This window comes from Chenopodium album, chromosome 13, assembly GCF_948465745.1.
Source record: "Chenopodium album chromosome 13, dcCheAlbu1.1, whole genome shotgun sequence".
NCBI lineage: Eukaryota > Viridiplantae > Streptophyta > Magnoliopsida > Caryophyllales > Amaranthaceae > Chenopodium > Chenopodium album.
Window position 1 is genome coordinate 2,640,177 of NC_137846.1, and position 17,705 is coordinate 2,657,881.

Sequence of the window (17,705 nt, forward strand, 5' to 3'; positions counted from 1 at the left end):
ATTGAAGCTGAATTGAACATTTTTGAACTGAAATTAAGTTGAAGAGAACATACCCGAAATATAGAGACTTATGTCCTCAGTTTCGGGATAATTGACATACGGTTCTTTGGGCATATAATTTAAAAAAGGGTGTTGATTAAATAATCTAGAATCATGGTTGGTAAGGTGATAATGTGTCAATTATTTTTTTATTAAAATAAACTTATTTGGTCTAAAACAAGTGAACATGTCCAAAGTTAAGCTTCACAATAATAAGTTTTATAAATAAGCTAAGCAAAAGATAAGGTAAGTTAAATAAAAGTTTAGCACTTTTAACTACCTATATTGTTCACCTTAGTAATATAAACTTTTTCCATGAAAAGTAAGATGAAATAATTTTAATTTAAGGGTCATTAAAAATAGGTTCAGAAAAAACAAATTAGACAAAAAAGTCGAGTTTAAGAAAAATAGGGGCTATCAAGCACAATTTTGCAACCAAAATAAATTATATGGAGTAACAATAACGAACTCCAATAATAAGTTTAAAGTGGTCAAAATGGATATAGATGCTTTAATTTCTATAAATTCTATTAAGCCGCCTGATGTAAGATCTAAGATCCACTTATCTCACAAGTCATCAACTTTATGCACAAATTTTATAATTATTTATTTTTAAAATTGACTTAGGGTATATAAGTTTCGATCCTTAATCATGAAATAATTCATCCCACCAAAAAAAGCAGTCTTTTTAATTTGAAATGAGCTAATTAAATGAAAATAATACCAAGATAAGATTAATTTGGGGCTCACATTGAAATTCTGGAAACATGCGACACGTTAGTTTGGCACTTAAATGTGCAGATGTCCATTGACCAAAAGAGATTAGGTTTTCTATTTAATAATTAATTCATTAGTTAATTGACATGTACTAAGATTACATATTTTAGCACCTCCCCCACTAACATAAATGAAGAACATAGAAATTTCTGATAATATTTGTCTCATACTTTGACATTGCTAAGTTTAGTAATGATCGTTAATTTAATATAGATTGTGAAAAGTAAGGAATATAAAATTTTACCTTTTCTTTATGACAAATATAATGTCACATCTTTCTCCATTGCCGACCATAATGTAGCAAAACTAATTTTTAGTCCCTGTAATGTAAAAGATATATTACGAGTATACATGTTAATCAAATTTACATAACAATGTTGGCACCAAAAAAAAAAAAAAAAAAAAAAAAAAAAAAAAAAAAACCGTGATCCTTGATTATTCCGTTGAAAAATTAATAAGTTTAAAATTATTGCTATATCAATATACAAATTACGTAGTAGTACTTTGTATGTCTTTATATATGTATATAGTGATATTATATTTTTTTTGAGTAATTAATACAAGTATATCATTCAAGAAAATAAATATTAAGTTGACTTGAGCATAGTATGCTCAACCTGCAACCTAACAAATATCGACTTTTATTTAATTTTAATTTGATAAATCATGTTAAATGTTGATGTGGTTGACAAATCATGATTTGGCAAAGATAGATATATATATTCTTAACTTTACTCCATGTGTGTTTGAGGTTATCGTTTGCTTTAGGCCTTTTAACTTTGCTTGTAAAACTAAAAGCTAAAAACCATGCATTCTTCAAAAGTTACTACCATTTTAGTAGCAATTTCAAAAAAAAAAAAAAAAAAAAAAAAAAAATCCCTTAACTTATACTTTTAAATATTGCTCCATAGTCCATACTCCATATTTTGTATGTCTCATTCAAACAAATACATAGTATTAGTAACTTATATATATATTAGGCTTAACTTTGAAATATTTCTAAACATTAAATATTACATATTACATGTCAAAATAATAAATATGCATATTATGTTTGAGATTTTTTCAATTTATGTAGTATAAAGTTTTAATTTTTTTTATTTTTAAATTAGGTATGTAATGCATGTGAATCAAGGTTTGAGCAATTATTATTTTGGGACGAATTAAATATTTTACATTATTTACTTTTGTCTAATGTAAGACTTGATCAATTCATCGATCGATCAAATGAGATTTGAATATCTTGTATGGACTATGGAGTATGACAAAATGAAGATCTTCAATTCTAAGAAAACAAATAAAAACACAACATTTGTTTAGTTCTAACAATTAAACTAATGAATTAATAAGGGTACAGTGGTCCATGAGTTCATGATATAAAAATGTCAAGTTTTTCCTACTACTCATTAATAACTTAATAAGTGCCCACAAGTCACACTGTATATTGACATATTTCAAGTAGGGACCTTGAATTTGGCTTTGCTAAGTGATTTCGTATCAATTTTTTTGGTGATATACCTATCACACCTACAAACTTGTACTCCATGATAATGTATGTGAAGTGTGAACTCAATAATTGAGATTTTGATTTAATGATCATCGAATTGCATCAAATTGAGATTATGTGTTGATCTCAGCTCATTATTTTAGTTTTATGTTACTTCATCGTCACTTATGTTTTTAATGTCAATCATCATTTCAAAATCATTTATTGTTTTTAATATTTTTTTATTCATATAACGTGCGTGTTTTTCTTTCTATTAAAAAATTAATCTTGTTTACTTTGATATGTATAAAAAACATGACTTAATAATTATACGAAGTATAAATTGATAAACTACAATTGGAATATGAAATTGATGAAAATAATTGTTTAGAAAATGGCAAAAACAAAGAAGAATATAGGGAATAATTATTGTGATCAAGCTCACCCACCTGACTACCCCCACTTTGATATTCATTTAGCTGAGGCAATACTTTAACTCTTGTCAAGTTTGTGGAGAAACTTCGTTGATCTATTATAAAGTTAGACACCGGCCAATTAAAACATAATTATTCTTTATTAATTAGATTTCTAAAAATAATGAAGTAGGGATCTTATACAAAATATATTATTACTTGAATAATAGTCACATTATTTGGATCCTCAATGACATGTATACCCTCAAAGTTGGGTTTGGCACAACTATTAAAGTTCATCATTCAAGAAGTTAAAAGTGAAAATTCTTATATGCATTCGAGTTAGGTGTACACTCTAAGTTCATCTTATACGGTTATACCAAGTCCATAAGAGAGTATATCTAAAAGTTAAGTGCAAATTGTCATTATCCCTTAATTAACTCTTTCATCTTCAATATAGAAATTGCATTGTTCTTTTGTCCTGGTTTATAAGTAGTGTAGGACCAATATGGCCGCCTTATTTAATTTCATTTTAGTTGGCCAATTAATGTGATCAATATCAATTCAAAGAAATAAGTCTTTGACTATTTGTTTTGGTTTATTAGGAACATAATTGGTTAACATTTACCATTGTCGTAATAGTTTGGTCGATTTGTAGAGTTGACAATTCTCATGAGGCAAATTGAAAAAAAAAAAAATGTATAAATGCAATAGTTTATCCTTTTATAAATGATCAGTTCTAATTGAAATAATTATACATTCTTATAAAAATGAAATTAATACTCTGTCGATAATTCTAGAAGAATATAACATTGTTTGATTTGTCTCAACTCTCAATGTATGTATAGTTTTTACATTATTAACTCTTGATGATTTTTAGTAACACATTTTGAAGAAATTTATGCTTAAATACTACACTTAAGATTATGCAAAATGTGAAACAACACTATTTTTAAAAGTATGAAGAGAGTATATTTTATTCCAGTCTGTCGTGTGTGTGGGTGACTACACCATATGACCACTTATAAAAGATTAAAATAACTCCTATAATATTGACTGACCTGTCACCCTGACCGAATAACCCCTATAATACTGACCGAGTAACCCTTTAACACTGACTAAGTAATCCCTATTACACTAACGAACTAATCCCTATAATAGCTAGCCACATATAAGAATTTATGATTTTGTTTTATTAATTCTTATTCGTGTACATTTGAATAAAATCATAATAGAGTATGAATTATCATGAAAAATATTGTTAAATAAAAGAAAAAAACTAGAGATATTTTAAAATTATCCCAAAACAATGCCATGTACCCTTCAATTAAAATTATAGAACCACATGCCATCAAGTATGAACTGCCGCCCATATTCCAACCCAATGCCAGCCATTGGCCAAATAGATTTTGTAATTTTACAATTCAAATAACCTTCCTTCATTGGTGGATCCTCTTTTTATTTTATTCTTTTTAATACCAAGATAAATAAAACCATTTAATATTTTAAATTACATTATTATTTGGTTTTAAAAAAAAGGAAAATGTTATACATAATCCTAAAGGCTATATATAAGTGCATTAAAAACACTATTGAAAATTGTATAAATTTAAAAATACATGACAAAAATACACTAATTACACTGATCTACGCGTGTTTTTGTCATGAATTCCTAATTTTATACAATTTTCAAGAGTGATTTTAATGCTTAAATAAGATAAATTATTATTATTATTATTATTATTGTTGTTGTTGTTGTTGTTGTTGTTGTTTCATACAGTATAATTTCCTAATTTCACATCCAATTGGTTGTCTATAATGTGAGGCTGAGAAACCCCACACACTCACAATGGTTTAAGCATCATTCAAGCCAAAGACAACCTATATATTTCCATAACTCATGATTGTCTTTAAAAGCACAAATAAAAATTTACAAGTCTAATTAAGATGGTCCACCACTAGGCCAATTATGTAAAAGTAATACTCCTACTTCATACTACCTCCGTTTTTTATTAGTTGACACGTTTTGACTTTAGCACTATTTACACATTTTTCTTTGATCGTGTTTTGTGATTTATATATAATGAAATATATAGTGATGTGGGATCTTGTTAGAATTGTCACGATATAAATTTTTTAAATATCAAATTTTTATAATTTTTACTTATCGGAAATTAAAGATATTAATGGTTAGATTTGTGCGTTGGCAAACGTAACTAAAGAAACGTGTCAACTAAAATGAAACGGAGGAAGTATGTGTGGGATGTGATCTTTGCTTATCTTAATTGAAAGATTCACTCCGTAATGTAATTGGGGTACTAGCGAGAGTGACTTTAATCAGATTTCATTTCATATCTCACGATTTTATTTTGATTTATTATTATCTACAACCTAGACATTTAAAAGATGATGGGAAGAGGAAAGGAATTCGACATTATTGTTGCCATAAGGTTATAATGTAAACTCGCAACCTAGTACACCTAGCATTGCTTGATAATTGACTTGATAACTTGGATCCTATTCAGTTGGATGACTTGTATTGTGGAACACTCAAACAAATGGTTTGAAACTTTGGATCAATTGTAATTTTCTGATAATGATGTTTTTGCAATTATATTCCAATTGACTTGCTTTCATTGGTGGTAAAGAAAATTAGGGAGAATCATATTTAATTCCAAGCTTTTTTTATCCTCAAATTTACATAATTATGTGTCTAACTTTGAAACACTGATATGTTAGGTCACTTATGTTGATTTTATAACGAATTAAAAATATGATTATAGGGATGATATTGCATGATTTCTTTTACAATTCTTCTCTAAATTGAATGAGTTTCACCCTTAAAACTTTAATCAACTAAATTAGTTGATCATTTAAACTTTATACGGAGTTTTTAACAAACCCACATCATTGTACACACCACATGCATCTGTTTAGGGTTTCAATTAAACAAATAAACATATCTCTAACCCATATCACTATAACATATACGCAAAATAAGGTTTAACTACCAGTATATCATGAACATTCAAACCTCAATTAACTTTGATTTCCCCCTTTTTAATGTAAGGACTCAATATATACTCTGTCGACATAACAACAATACATTAACAAATTTATTTTGCCATTGTCAAAACAACAACCTCTTTTAATTTTTCTTAGTAGTAGTAACGGATCTCTGACGAGGTAAGACTTTTTCGTCCACCCTTGCAAAACAATAGCATGATCAATAGGATGTTCCGGTCCATGTAATGAGTATGACTCTCCGGAAAGGATACATCGCATCAAATTTTTCTCATTTATGTTAATTGACGCTATTAGGGGTGTTCAAGGAGCATTTCCAGAACTATATTTTTTTCTTCCAAAACTAACTTTTATTATAATAGCTTTGTTGGATTTTGAAAAAGGACTCGATTTCTTGCCTTCATAAGGAGGGTAATGATCTTCAAAACTTATGCCATGCTTTTTAATTCATTAAATCTCTTAAACACTTCAATCTATCCCTTTTAATAAAAAATGCATTGAATGGATTCAAATTAAATCAAGTTTAAATAAATTATATTATATTTATTTATAAAATAACAAATTACATAGGTTGTGATCCAATGAGAAGGATGAGAAGGAAACTCAACCATTCATATGTGCAATCTAACGGCTGATATTAGATTTAAAAAAACACGCTAATCTACTTCATCTCTCTCATTATCACTCTACTGATCAAATTCACAAGATTAGAGAGCTTAATTCCCACTAATTTACGCTACTCTTCCATCTAATTAAGACCGACCGTCGTCCTTAAAATTTTTTTATTCATCTTTTCTCTCTCTTCCTCCCTCAAGTTTCATGATTATTTATCTCATTGCCTTCAATTCTTCCCTCTAGTAGAGGCAATCTGATCATCTTCACCATTTTAGAGCATAGATTTTCATTTCAAAGCTCCTTGCAACGCCAATGAATATTAGTTGTTCCAGAACTTTGGAAACAGAGGATAAGGGAGAAAGAGAAGCAGGGTGTATTTAGGTGAATGAATTAAGAAAACTAAGCAATTAAATTAAATCTAAATGATAACTCCAATGTGTACTGGAATTGGCGGTGTCTTGCCTTCTCTGCCCAAATATTTGTTCTTAGAAGTAAACAATTTGCATATTTATAAGTAAAATCATGCACATTTTGTTTAAAATTTATGCACATCGAATAAGTTGAAAAATATATGCACTTTTTAACTTAAAAAATATGCACATTCAGTACAAAATATATGCATATAAAATCCTTCTCATTTTAAAAAACTTCTCATAATATATATATATATATATATATATGGGGGAGGGGGGGAGGCTCATGTGAGAACACCTCTCTTATGTGAGAAAACTTTATATGTGAGAATACATCTATGTTCTAATATGTTAAGGTAGATGTTCTGAAAATAAATTAAACCCATCATCTTCAACCTCAACATTCTCTCTCCTCTCCTCACCAACACTATCCAATCTCTAGTTCCTCTATCACCACCACTGCTTGTTCCATATCCTTTATGCCGTCACCTCCACCACCATCACTCTTTCTCTTCTCCCCAACATCATGGCCAACACTCTATCTCCTCTCCACGACGACCACCATCACCACATGCTCAAGAATTTCATGTGTTTTGTATCAACTTTTGAACAATATTAGTCAAGAATTCAAGTTGTGAAGCTTAATCAAAGGTAAACCAAGCTTAATTGACAGTTTAATATGTGAAATCAAAAGTTTTTCATCCAAATCAATCAAATTGGGCAAATTATAGAGTTTGAAATTTCAAGGAATTTTAATTTAACATAAGAAACTAAACAACAATTCATATGTTTTTGTTACCTTGGAAATCAAGAATAAATTGATTTCGAATCAATTTGTTGTAAAAATCGAATTTCAATTCGTGTTCTATATTAACGAATTATGTTCTAAAAAATTTAATTATGTTCTAAAAACTGTTACATGTTCTAAAATATGTTGCATATGTTCTAAAAAATATTGCATATATGTTCAGATTTGTTTTTGAGTTCAAGATCTTAAAATTTGAGTATCATGTTCCAATTAAAACTATATTTTGAAAAGCTATGTTTATTCTTCTTAGAATTTTACATATGTTAAGAATCATTGAGTCTAGGTTCTAAATTTCTAGGCATTTTGTTCTAAACGCTATGCTACAGAAAGTTAAGTATAATGTTCTAAATTTTTACTCATATGTTCTAATTCTTAAATCAGATGTTCTAAATTATTACTCACATAGATGTTCTAAATTATCACTCATATGTTCTAAATTTAATTTGAGACACATTTTCTAAATTTTTACTCGTATGTTCTAAATTTTTACTCACATGTTCTAAATTTAAAATCAGTTCTCATATAAGTATGAATTCTCACATATGGGCCTATTTTCACCGGATCCCTCCCCTATATATATATATATATATATATATATATATATATAAGTCAAATGAAAAGTTTCTTAAAGTGAGAAAAATGAAAAGGATTTTTTGTGCATAATTTTTGTATTGAATGTGTATATTTTTTGAACTAAATGTGCAAAAAAAAAAAATGTGAGTCAAATTTGATGTGCGTGATTTTTTAACAAATGCGCATAATTTTTGTTTTTCCAGAAAATTAAAAAAATTTAGCAGTTTGAAACACAATTATGCACATTCAATATATATATATATATATATATATATATATATATATAGTAAAAAATATATGCACATTTGTTCCTTCTCATCCTTCTTATTTTAAGATCCTTTTCATTGGATCCCAACCCTATATATATTATTGTATATTATGTTGACACATATAATTATGAAAATTTTGTAAAGAACTACCAATTAAAGTGCGTGTTTTGAAAACATTTACCTATTAAATTTTTTTTTTAAAAAAGAACTACCACAAAGTTGTAAAAAGTTTAAGTAGCATTACCACTTTAATAATTCCAACTAAAATATTCGACATGTTGGTTTCACTTTTTACCTCTACCTCATAAAATCATCATCTAAATTGACTAAATTACCCTTCATAAAGGTAAAAAGTGAGACCCAAATGCCACATTCCAGCCAAAATTGTTAGAGTGGTAGTGCTACTTAAACTTTTTACAACTTTATGGTACTTTTTTAAAAAAAATTTAATGGGTAGTTGTTTTCAAAACACGTGTTTTAATTGGTAATTGTTGACAAAATTTCCTATAATTATTGATATTATTGATAAACTAATCATAATTTTATATCAGTTTCTTATATTAAATAATTCAATGTTAAATAATTTAGTAGTTCTTCATCTTTTAAATATTTGTTTTTTTTATTTTTTTATTCAAACGAGGCTACAAGCCGAGAGAAAAGAAAAGAGCAAACAAAGAAAACATCAAAAAAAGAAAACCAAAAAAGCTACCTACGGAGGTACAAGGCGTGGAAAGGCCACACCTCGAACATCCTCCACTAAAATGCGATTAAACTCTACCGGAATAATATTAAAAATATCTTATTGAGAATCTTGAGAAGCCCCGCGGTTGGCCAACTAATCCGTCGCTCTATTGCCTTCGGGATAAACTTGAACCACCTTGATTTCCCATTGATTTGCCTCGATTAGATGCTGACAATACTTGATGTCGTGGACGTTCTTACCAATTGAGACCTTTGTTTTGCTTAGAGCCTGCACACAAGCAATATTATCTAATTGTATCTCCAGTTTTTCAATCTGCAAATTCTTTGCGAGTTCAAGGCCTCTAGTTAAGGCTAACACTTCCGTTCAAAAGGCCGAACAATATCCAAAGTTCGCAGCAAAAGCCGTGACATGGTTGCCTGCATAGTCACGTATGATGACTCCTCCTATAGCTGGACCTGGGATCCCTTTGGCAGCCCGTCACAATTGAGAGCATACCAGCCATACGCTGGTGCATGCCAAGTTATTGGCAACTTGGCAGGGACTCGGTATTTCTTCATTGCTGTGTCATCATCGATCTAGAATGCCCCATAAAGCTCTCTTTGCCTCATCATAAAGCACTTGTAAGAAAGCCACAAAATCAAAGGAGATTTCCTCTTTTCGATCGAAGGTAAAGCAGTTGCGCCAACGCCAAATCCACCAAATCGTCACCCCAAAAAACATTGGCCACGACACATCTCTTCCAAATTATCCTCCTTTAAATTTTCTACCAACCAATCACGAAGGTTACCTTGGCAGAACCTTTGCATAATGTAATGTTCGAGTCCACCGTTTTGCGCCATATAACTCTCGCAGCTGGGTAGTCACGGAGAATGTGGAGTGTGCTTTCTTCTTGAGCCCCACAAATATAGCATTTTGGATTGTCAGTGAGGTTGCGCTTAAGGGCGTGTTCGGCAAAATGTAGCTGTTAGATGTGCTGGTGCTGTTAGCTGTATATGTAGCTGTTAGCTGTCAACTAGCTGTTAGCTGTGAAAATAAATAATTTAGTATGAGTGTTTGGTAAACTAGCTGTGAACTGTAAAATTCTAAAAAAAATAGAAGAAAATTCAACAGCTACCTAGCTTTTCACAAAAGTTAATAATGTTAACTTTTCACAAAAGCTACTTCAACCACTAAACTCTACCCCCACCACTACATTCCCAAACACTTATAATTTTTTCTATGTAGTGGTTTGAATAAGTCAAACCACTAAAAGCTACCTAAAAGCTACTCAAAAGCTAGTGCCGAACACGCCCTAAAACGATTGAGGTTTCCCAATATTCTAGCATGGCAAGCCAACCAAAGAAAAGCTCGAATTCTTCGTTGGACTGGCGCACTCCAAATTGTATCCCAACACTCATCATCCAATACATCCGTCTCATGCTTCATGATGCTCAAGGCCGATCTAATTGTAAATTTGCTCTTATCACCATTCTTCCAGTATACTAGATCACTTATGCTAGGGTCAAATATTTGTAACATTATTTATTTCACAAAAATAAGTGGGGTCAATTGATCCATTACCTTAAAAATAGATCTGCCCCTAACCAAAATAACCTTAATTAAAAACTCTTGTCCACCATTACAAATCTTGATGATCATTGTTGTTAAATTTCGAAACACTATGAAATGGGCCTGGGCAACCCGAATAAGGAGGAGGAGAGTTAGGTCCACAAACAAGGTTTTGGAGCTTCCATACTAAAACCAATTGGCAATAGTAGGAGGTACTCATCTACCTTATAAAGTGAAACCATCTCTCCTATCCAGTAGCAATTAAATACCCAGTTTAGAAGAGACCCGCAACCCGGGCTCTGATACCATGTTAGAGGACCATCTCAACCAAAAGCTTAAGCTGATGGTTGAGGCCCAAGAATATGTTTTATACTCTATCACTCCCCCTCACATGAAAGGCCCTTTGGGCTTGAAATGTGGATGCAACAGGACTTTAACCAACTAAATTAGTTGATCACTTAAACTTCGTGCTATGTTGTATTTATTTTTTATGCAAAACTTCATACTATCTAAAGTCATTGTTTAAACTTGTACGTCTTTTTAGCTTAACTCGCCTTATTTTCACTTATTTCATTTGTCATTAGTTCAAATACGATAGATAAAATAAAGTGAGATTAGTGAATCAAAGGTGATTTAAACACATCATTAATCCCTTACTACTACTATTTAGGAAGAAGTGAATATTAGCTAACTAATTTAACTGTTGATTAATTTGTAAAATACAAATTCATAAAACAAAAATCACATCAGCAAGAAGATGGGAGCAACAACCACTCTCACAAGTAGAGCAACTACCAATACCAACTTTCAGGTGTTTTAACGGCATCTGCTAACGGTGAAATGCAGCGTTTTCGCGGTTTTTTCTCCTCCCACTTGTGATTCGAGGAGAGAGAAAGACTGTGTTTTTGTTTCTTTCGAGGTAAAGAATCACCGCCCACCATTCCCTATCAATGTATTTCTTATTTCTAACTGTTTGCCCACCAACTGTTTGTTGAATTACCCCAATGAATAATAACAAAATTACAAAGAAATAAAAAGATGGGGTTATGCTTGTAATACTATAATAATGGAGTTTTTTGGGTGAAGAAGAGATTTTGCTGAAATTATGGTGAAAAGGGATCCACTTTTGCCCTTTAACTTCACCTGCATTACCAGCAATCTTCATTAAATTTCTCTTCTTTTTCACTCTTTAACCTTAACCCTAAAAAAATTTCAATCTTTTGTCAATTTTTTTGCATTTTTTAATTGTTTACAGAAGTTGGGTGCACCTAATTTTGCTGCATAAGTACGAGTTTCAACTACCCAGATCTGGGTTTTGTTTTGCTACATTTGTTGGATTTTGTTCTTAAGAAAGATTTGTTTCTTGTTACATTGAAATTCTTATTTAATTTTTTTTGAAGATAAGGGTTTCTGTATCTGGACATATATGTCTTCCTAGGTGTCAGATTATAAAAATTAAAAAAACCCCATTTTGATTTTGGGTTGAATTGAAAAAACTATTTTTATTATTGTTGATCATCTTCCTCATCTATTTTGATTATCTGATGAGCTTTTTAGGTAAAGGTGATAGCTTTAGTACTTTAGTAGTAAACCTTATTATTATTATTAAGGTAAGAAGAAGCTCAAGTAAGCAACACCTTTTGGGTGTCAACTAGGTGAATGAATGTCCACCTTATTCTGTCCTTTTTAGACTAAAGAAGAGAGCGCGTGTAATAGAGGATACCACGGTATACTTGTACTCGTAATTGTATTATTGTACGAGTACACGATATATTTGAGAGTTAGACACTTGTATTAAAGTAAGCCGTATCATTATTCGCATAGAGAGGAGTGTTTAAACAAACCACCTATTTTGATTGGATTAGATTGTTGAGAGGGTGGTCCATTTTTTGGGTTTTGGTGGGCTCTATCAAACCAATAAAAACCCATATCTTGGAATGTGAGGTTTGAAGATCCTCTTCCCATTCACCCAATTTGTTTATTTTTTTGTAAGAAAAAGTTAGGGGGGTGTTGAGGAAGAAAGAGTAAGACCTTTCATCAATTTCTATAATTTAATTCTTGGCTTATAATTGCTTTTGCCTCAATTGGGTTCCTTGCTTTGGGTGTGTCCTTATCTTTAATACCTTGAATTAGATTATTATCCATCATTACTATTATTATTATTATTATTAGTAAATACAAATCATTCTAAATGCTTTTCTTGTTGGTGACTGGCATCTCCTTCTTCTTCTTCTTTCTAAACTCCTTATCTTTAAAACCACTTCCACCTTGGGCTAGTGATGTGAGGTTTTTACCACTCTGCTTCTGGAAAGAGTTGTCTTTCTCTCCCATTTGCAAAGCTCTTAAAAAAGGAATTTTTGGTGTTTTTTGGGATCTTCCATTTCCATCTATTATTATGGCAATAAAACAGGGCACTTTTAGCTCTAAATTTGAGAATGTTCATGAAAACGAGCAATTATCAGTCTTGGATTTGCCTGAACTAGCATTGGATTGTATTCTTGAGAAGCTTTCGCCTGCCGGTTTGTGTAGTATGGCTGCTGTTTGTAGCTCATTGAGGGAGAGATGCATCAGTGATCACCTGTGGGATAGACACATGAAGCATAAATGGGGGAGGGTTTTAGGTCCTGCAGCTTACCGCGAATGGCAATGGTTTATTGCCTCTAGACGAAATTCGAGTGTTTCTGCTGGGGAAAAATCACAAGGTTTTATGAAATATATCTGGTATGTATGGCCTTTGACATGGTTTGCATCAAAATTTGATAAGTCTAAAAATAAGGATTCTGCTTCTCCTCTTGTTGATACTGTTATGTCCTGGTTTTTGGCTCTTGAAAGTGGCAAATTCTGGTTCCCTGCTCAAGTTTACAACCGTGAGGTATATTGATCACAATCATTCTTCCTGAATATGTGCTTGACGTTTCTTTTATGATCAATGTCATTTTTCCTCTTTTAGAAACTGAAGAAAGTTCTGTTTTACTATTGTTTTGCCAGAATGGTCATGTTGGTTTTATGTTATCCTGCTATGATGCTGAGCTTAGCTATGATCCCCAAACCGACATGTTCCAGGCAAGGTAAGGAATTCAATCCAAGCTTCGAATTCTTCCATATAAAAACTACATTTGATAAATGGAAGGCGTTAAAAACTTTCAGGTATATATGTACATGGAAAATTTGGAGAACTATTTGATTAATGAAGTTGTACATGGAAAAACTGAAGGACAACATACATTTGATTAATGGAATTATGCATTTACATGGAAGATTTGAAGAACATCATATATTATATTAATGGAGTCATACATGTACATGGAAAATTAAAAGAACGCCATAGACATGTTTTATGGTCAAATTATATATGTTTAAAAGCACTTATGCTTGCAGATATCCCCCCCATGGAAGAAGGGCAGTGGCGATAGAGAGTGGTATTCAATGGGAAAGGCTAAGGGCAGCACCAGTGGATACTCCACCACATGATCTTCATGCATCTGATTGCTTAAATGATCTACACCCTGGAGATCACATAGAGATCCAGTGGAGACGGAATAAAGAATTCCCTTATGGTACGTTCCACAATCTAATTAATTGGGTGTCATTATGGTAGTCGTGTGATTATTTGTTTAATTTGTGCAGCTGGATACTAGATAGAGGTTGGTTTGACTTAATTTTTTTAGATCTTTCTCTTGATTGGTTGTAATTAGGTTTGCAAGTCTAACAATAAAAGTTTAGCAACTTGTTTATGGTAGCTGGCCTTCTGAGACTTTCCTTGACGTGAAAAGGTAGTGCTCGTAGTAGAAAGGAAATTTTCGTGAAAAGTTACACAACAATACCCGTTCAGACAAACATGAAGATGTAGTCGAGCTTCGATTTATATTAGTTTTCCTGTGAAATTCTGAGAGTATAGGATTGTTTAAGTTTAATGTACGGAAACATACAGTTTAACTTAACAAAATTAGAGATTGGCCTATTATTTTGGGACAATCTAAATAATAAAGGTGGCTTATTATTCAGAAACAGGTTGAGTATAAATAATTTTCTTAGTGGAGTAAATGTGTAATGACCTTCCAAATTATCCAAACGGTGTAAGAGTTGTTTTGCATCTTTGGATGGTCAAGAGGGGTATTATCATTAGTGTTGCACTAATGTGTATTTTTATGTGGCTGAAATACTGGAACTATGAATTTCTATTGGTGGTCGATTCTGTCAACAGGGGCAGATGCTAAAGCCGCTTTTAATTAACTACATTGAACAATGTTTGTGTATAATTCCATATTCGCATGAGGCCATGAGATCCTCTGGTCCTTTCTTACTGGATACTGAAAACAGAACATATTTTAGGCCTAATTGCTTATTTTAAAATCGTACTTAGGACTAAATTGCTGATGCACTTTTAGTTAATGAATACTTTCTCCGTCCCATATAATTAAGCTTAATTTTGGATCTTTTGCAGTGTTCTGGCTGATACTTCAATCATTCTTCTTATTGTATTTTATTCATACTTTAACAAATCATTGGTTGAAGATAACTAACTTAGAAGTTTAACATCGAAACAATCCAATAATTTTTAAGTTAACAAAAGTGTTCGGCATATTTATCGCAGGATGGTGGTATGGTGTCGTTGGCCACTTGGAGTCATGTGATGGGAATGAGAATTATTGCCGATGTCATAGCAGTGGTGAGTAAATTAATGCCTGTAATCACTGAATCTTTACTTTAAGCATACTGCAAGTAACGTGAACTAGAATTTCTGCATGGGATTTCATCCCTTGTGCTCTTCTCCAATTTAAAAAGTATGGGGTTTCAGTTACTAATTAGCATTTCATTTTTTCCCACTGCATATACTATATGGAATACTATTTTTTTTTAAGAAATTGAGTTAGAATATCGCAATCATCACCTTGACTTTTTACATTTGAACATCTCCCCCATATCAATATAAAAGGGGCATCTTTTCAAGTATTAATATGAGAACAAAAATTTCAACTATATAAATGTATTGTAATGTAGCCTGATGCGGAGTATATTGGTATAGCTATAAATTGAAATGTGGCCTATTCATAAGACATGGAGGGAATGATATAATCTTCTGGTTGGAGGGTGTGGTTTGATGCTGTTTTTAGGTAATTAGGTTAGTGGCGTTAAATGCCATAAGTTGCTCCTTGAAACTTATTTTTGTAATGGTCATCAAGCATATGGGTCATCTTCTTTCTGAGTTATTGGTCCCCAAGACATATCGTGTCTATGTGTCTTAGTTTTCTCCGGCAATGGCTTGACCTCTTGTTTCAAGAGAATATTTATTGCCAGGCATACTGAAAGCAACTGATGTCCTCTTCCTTGAGGTTCTGTTTGGTTGCATCGGATCCCCACTTGGGGTGGATATCTCATGTTTTTCGCCTTTTGACAACAATGGTTGCATAATGATTTCTTATCAAGTTGCAATCTGACCCATTTGTCCTTTTGTTTTATCTTCTTTAATGTTGTTTCACATCTTTCCACCACCATTTTTTCTGGTTGGAGAGTGTTGGACCATTTAATCACCTCAAAAACCTATACCTCTAGGCCCTCAGAGGCATAATTTATTTGGATAAAGTTTAAAAGTCCAAATTAGTCTAATCTTGGTAAGTTTGTGCTTTCCTTCCATGCTTAATTTGGAGTCCGTAAATACATGGATACGCGTCTTGACAACTAGAAACTCTAATGAATAGACTAGTCCTGAGGTTGATCAGTCTTTGGTTTCAGCATATTCTAACAAATGTTAGTTTTGTGAGGTTTGCGTCCTCTATGTTTGGTTTAGTCATTTGACACACTTCTTTGGTTGAAAGCAGACACTGTTGTGCTCGAGTTTAATCAATATACACCTGGATCACGGTGGAGAAGGACAATTGTTAACAGGAAGGATCACAGAGAAGAAGGAAATGAAGGAGATGGATTTTATGGAGGTATAAGAAAGCTTCACACGTACGATGAAATTGCTACTTGGAAGAGTTTGTGGCCTAGGGAAATTTTGGAGTAGTGAACATATTCGGGAAAATTTGTTTCCCTCTAGGCATCAGATCAAAACAACCGAAGCAGCTCACAAGTATGCTAACTATATCAGTAGTTGCTATGAAATTTATTTTTTGTGCTTTGTGAAAGCTGTGATGAGAACATGCAGAAACAGGCTAGTATTTACTGTGATGAATATCATCTTTTTAGCCTCCAGTTTTATTCCCACCAAAATTTTTCATGGATGAATTATAAGGGGTAGTGAATGGCTACTCTTGTGAAATTCATTCCATGCCACATTGCATCTGTATGGGTGCGAATTTGATGTACTATAAATAGCGACATACATAACATGAATAACAGTTGTTAGTTTTAGGAAAAATTGGCCGCAACAATACCAACTATGATAAAGGTGCGTGTAGCAGCACAATATTTTAAGGGTGCGGTTTACAGCACAAACTATGTAATCGGGTGCACATATTAGCATAAATGACACTAATGAACTAAGGTTGCATGGAAAAAAGTGGAATCTTTATTATTTTATATAATTGTTTAAACATTATTTAAACATATATGATTTTCCATCATGCGTAACTAAATTAGCCTTACCTTTTATTTATTTTTTTTCATTTAAGCATTTCTTGACCTCCACCATTATATTAAGCGGATTCCTTAAAAAAAAAAATTGTGCTATTATTTTCCTTTGTTCGCTTCTCCAATTACTATTTCTAATATCGATCTCACATGATTGACTTAGTTTCCTATCCCTTTCCACCTAGTTAAATACTAAATTGATAAATAAAATAAAAAATAAAAAATAAAAAATAAAATCATTTAAATACCTTTATTCTACAAGATTTCAGGATACATAGGTAACTTTCTAAATACTAATATCAAAACCCACAAAGTGATTTCAAATACTTAATTCAAAAAATAATTTTAGAGTTGGATTTTAGGATATGTCAAATTGATTTTTTTGTTTTTGATGTACAACACTTAAATTGTGGAGGTTAAGAGAGAATTAATTTAAAGGGAAAAAATTAATTATAATGGAAGAG

The 17,705-nt window shown here is 31.7% G+C and overlaps 1 protein-coding gene across 1 annotated transcript; it reads left to right on the forward strand.

Moving 5' to 3' along the window:
• The first annotated feature begins 11,904 nt into the window (after nt 1–11,904).
• On the forward strand, nt 11,905–16,860 carry LOC145574239 (F-box protein At2g32560-like). Its single transcript, XM_081631984.1, has 5 exons — nt 11,905–13,540; nt 13,657–13,736; nt 14,047–14,225; nt 15,263–15,337; nt 16,488–16,860. The coding sequence occupies exons 1-5, from the start codon at nt 12,860–12,862 to the stop codon at nt 16,673–16,675; spliced, it is 1,203 nt and encodes a 400-aa protein (XP_081488110.1). The 5' UTR covers nt 11,905–12,859; the 3' UTR covers nt 16,676–16,860.
• Nucleotides 16,861–17,705: the final 845 nt, after the last annotated feature.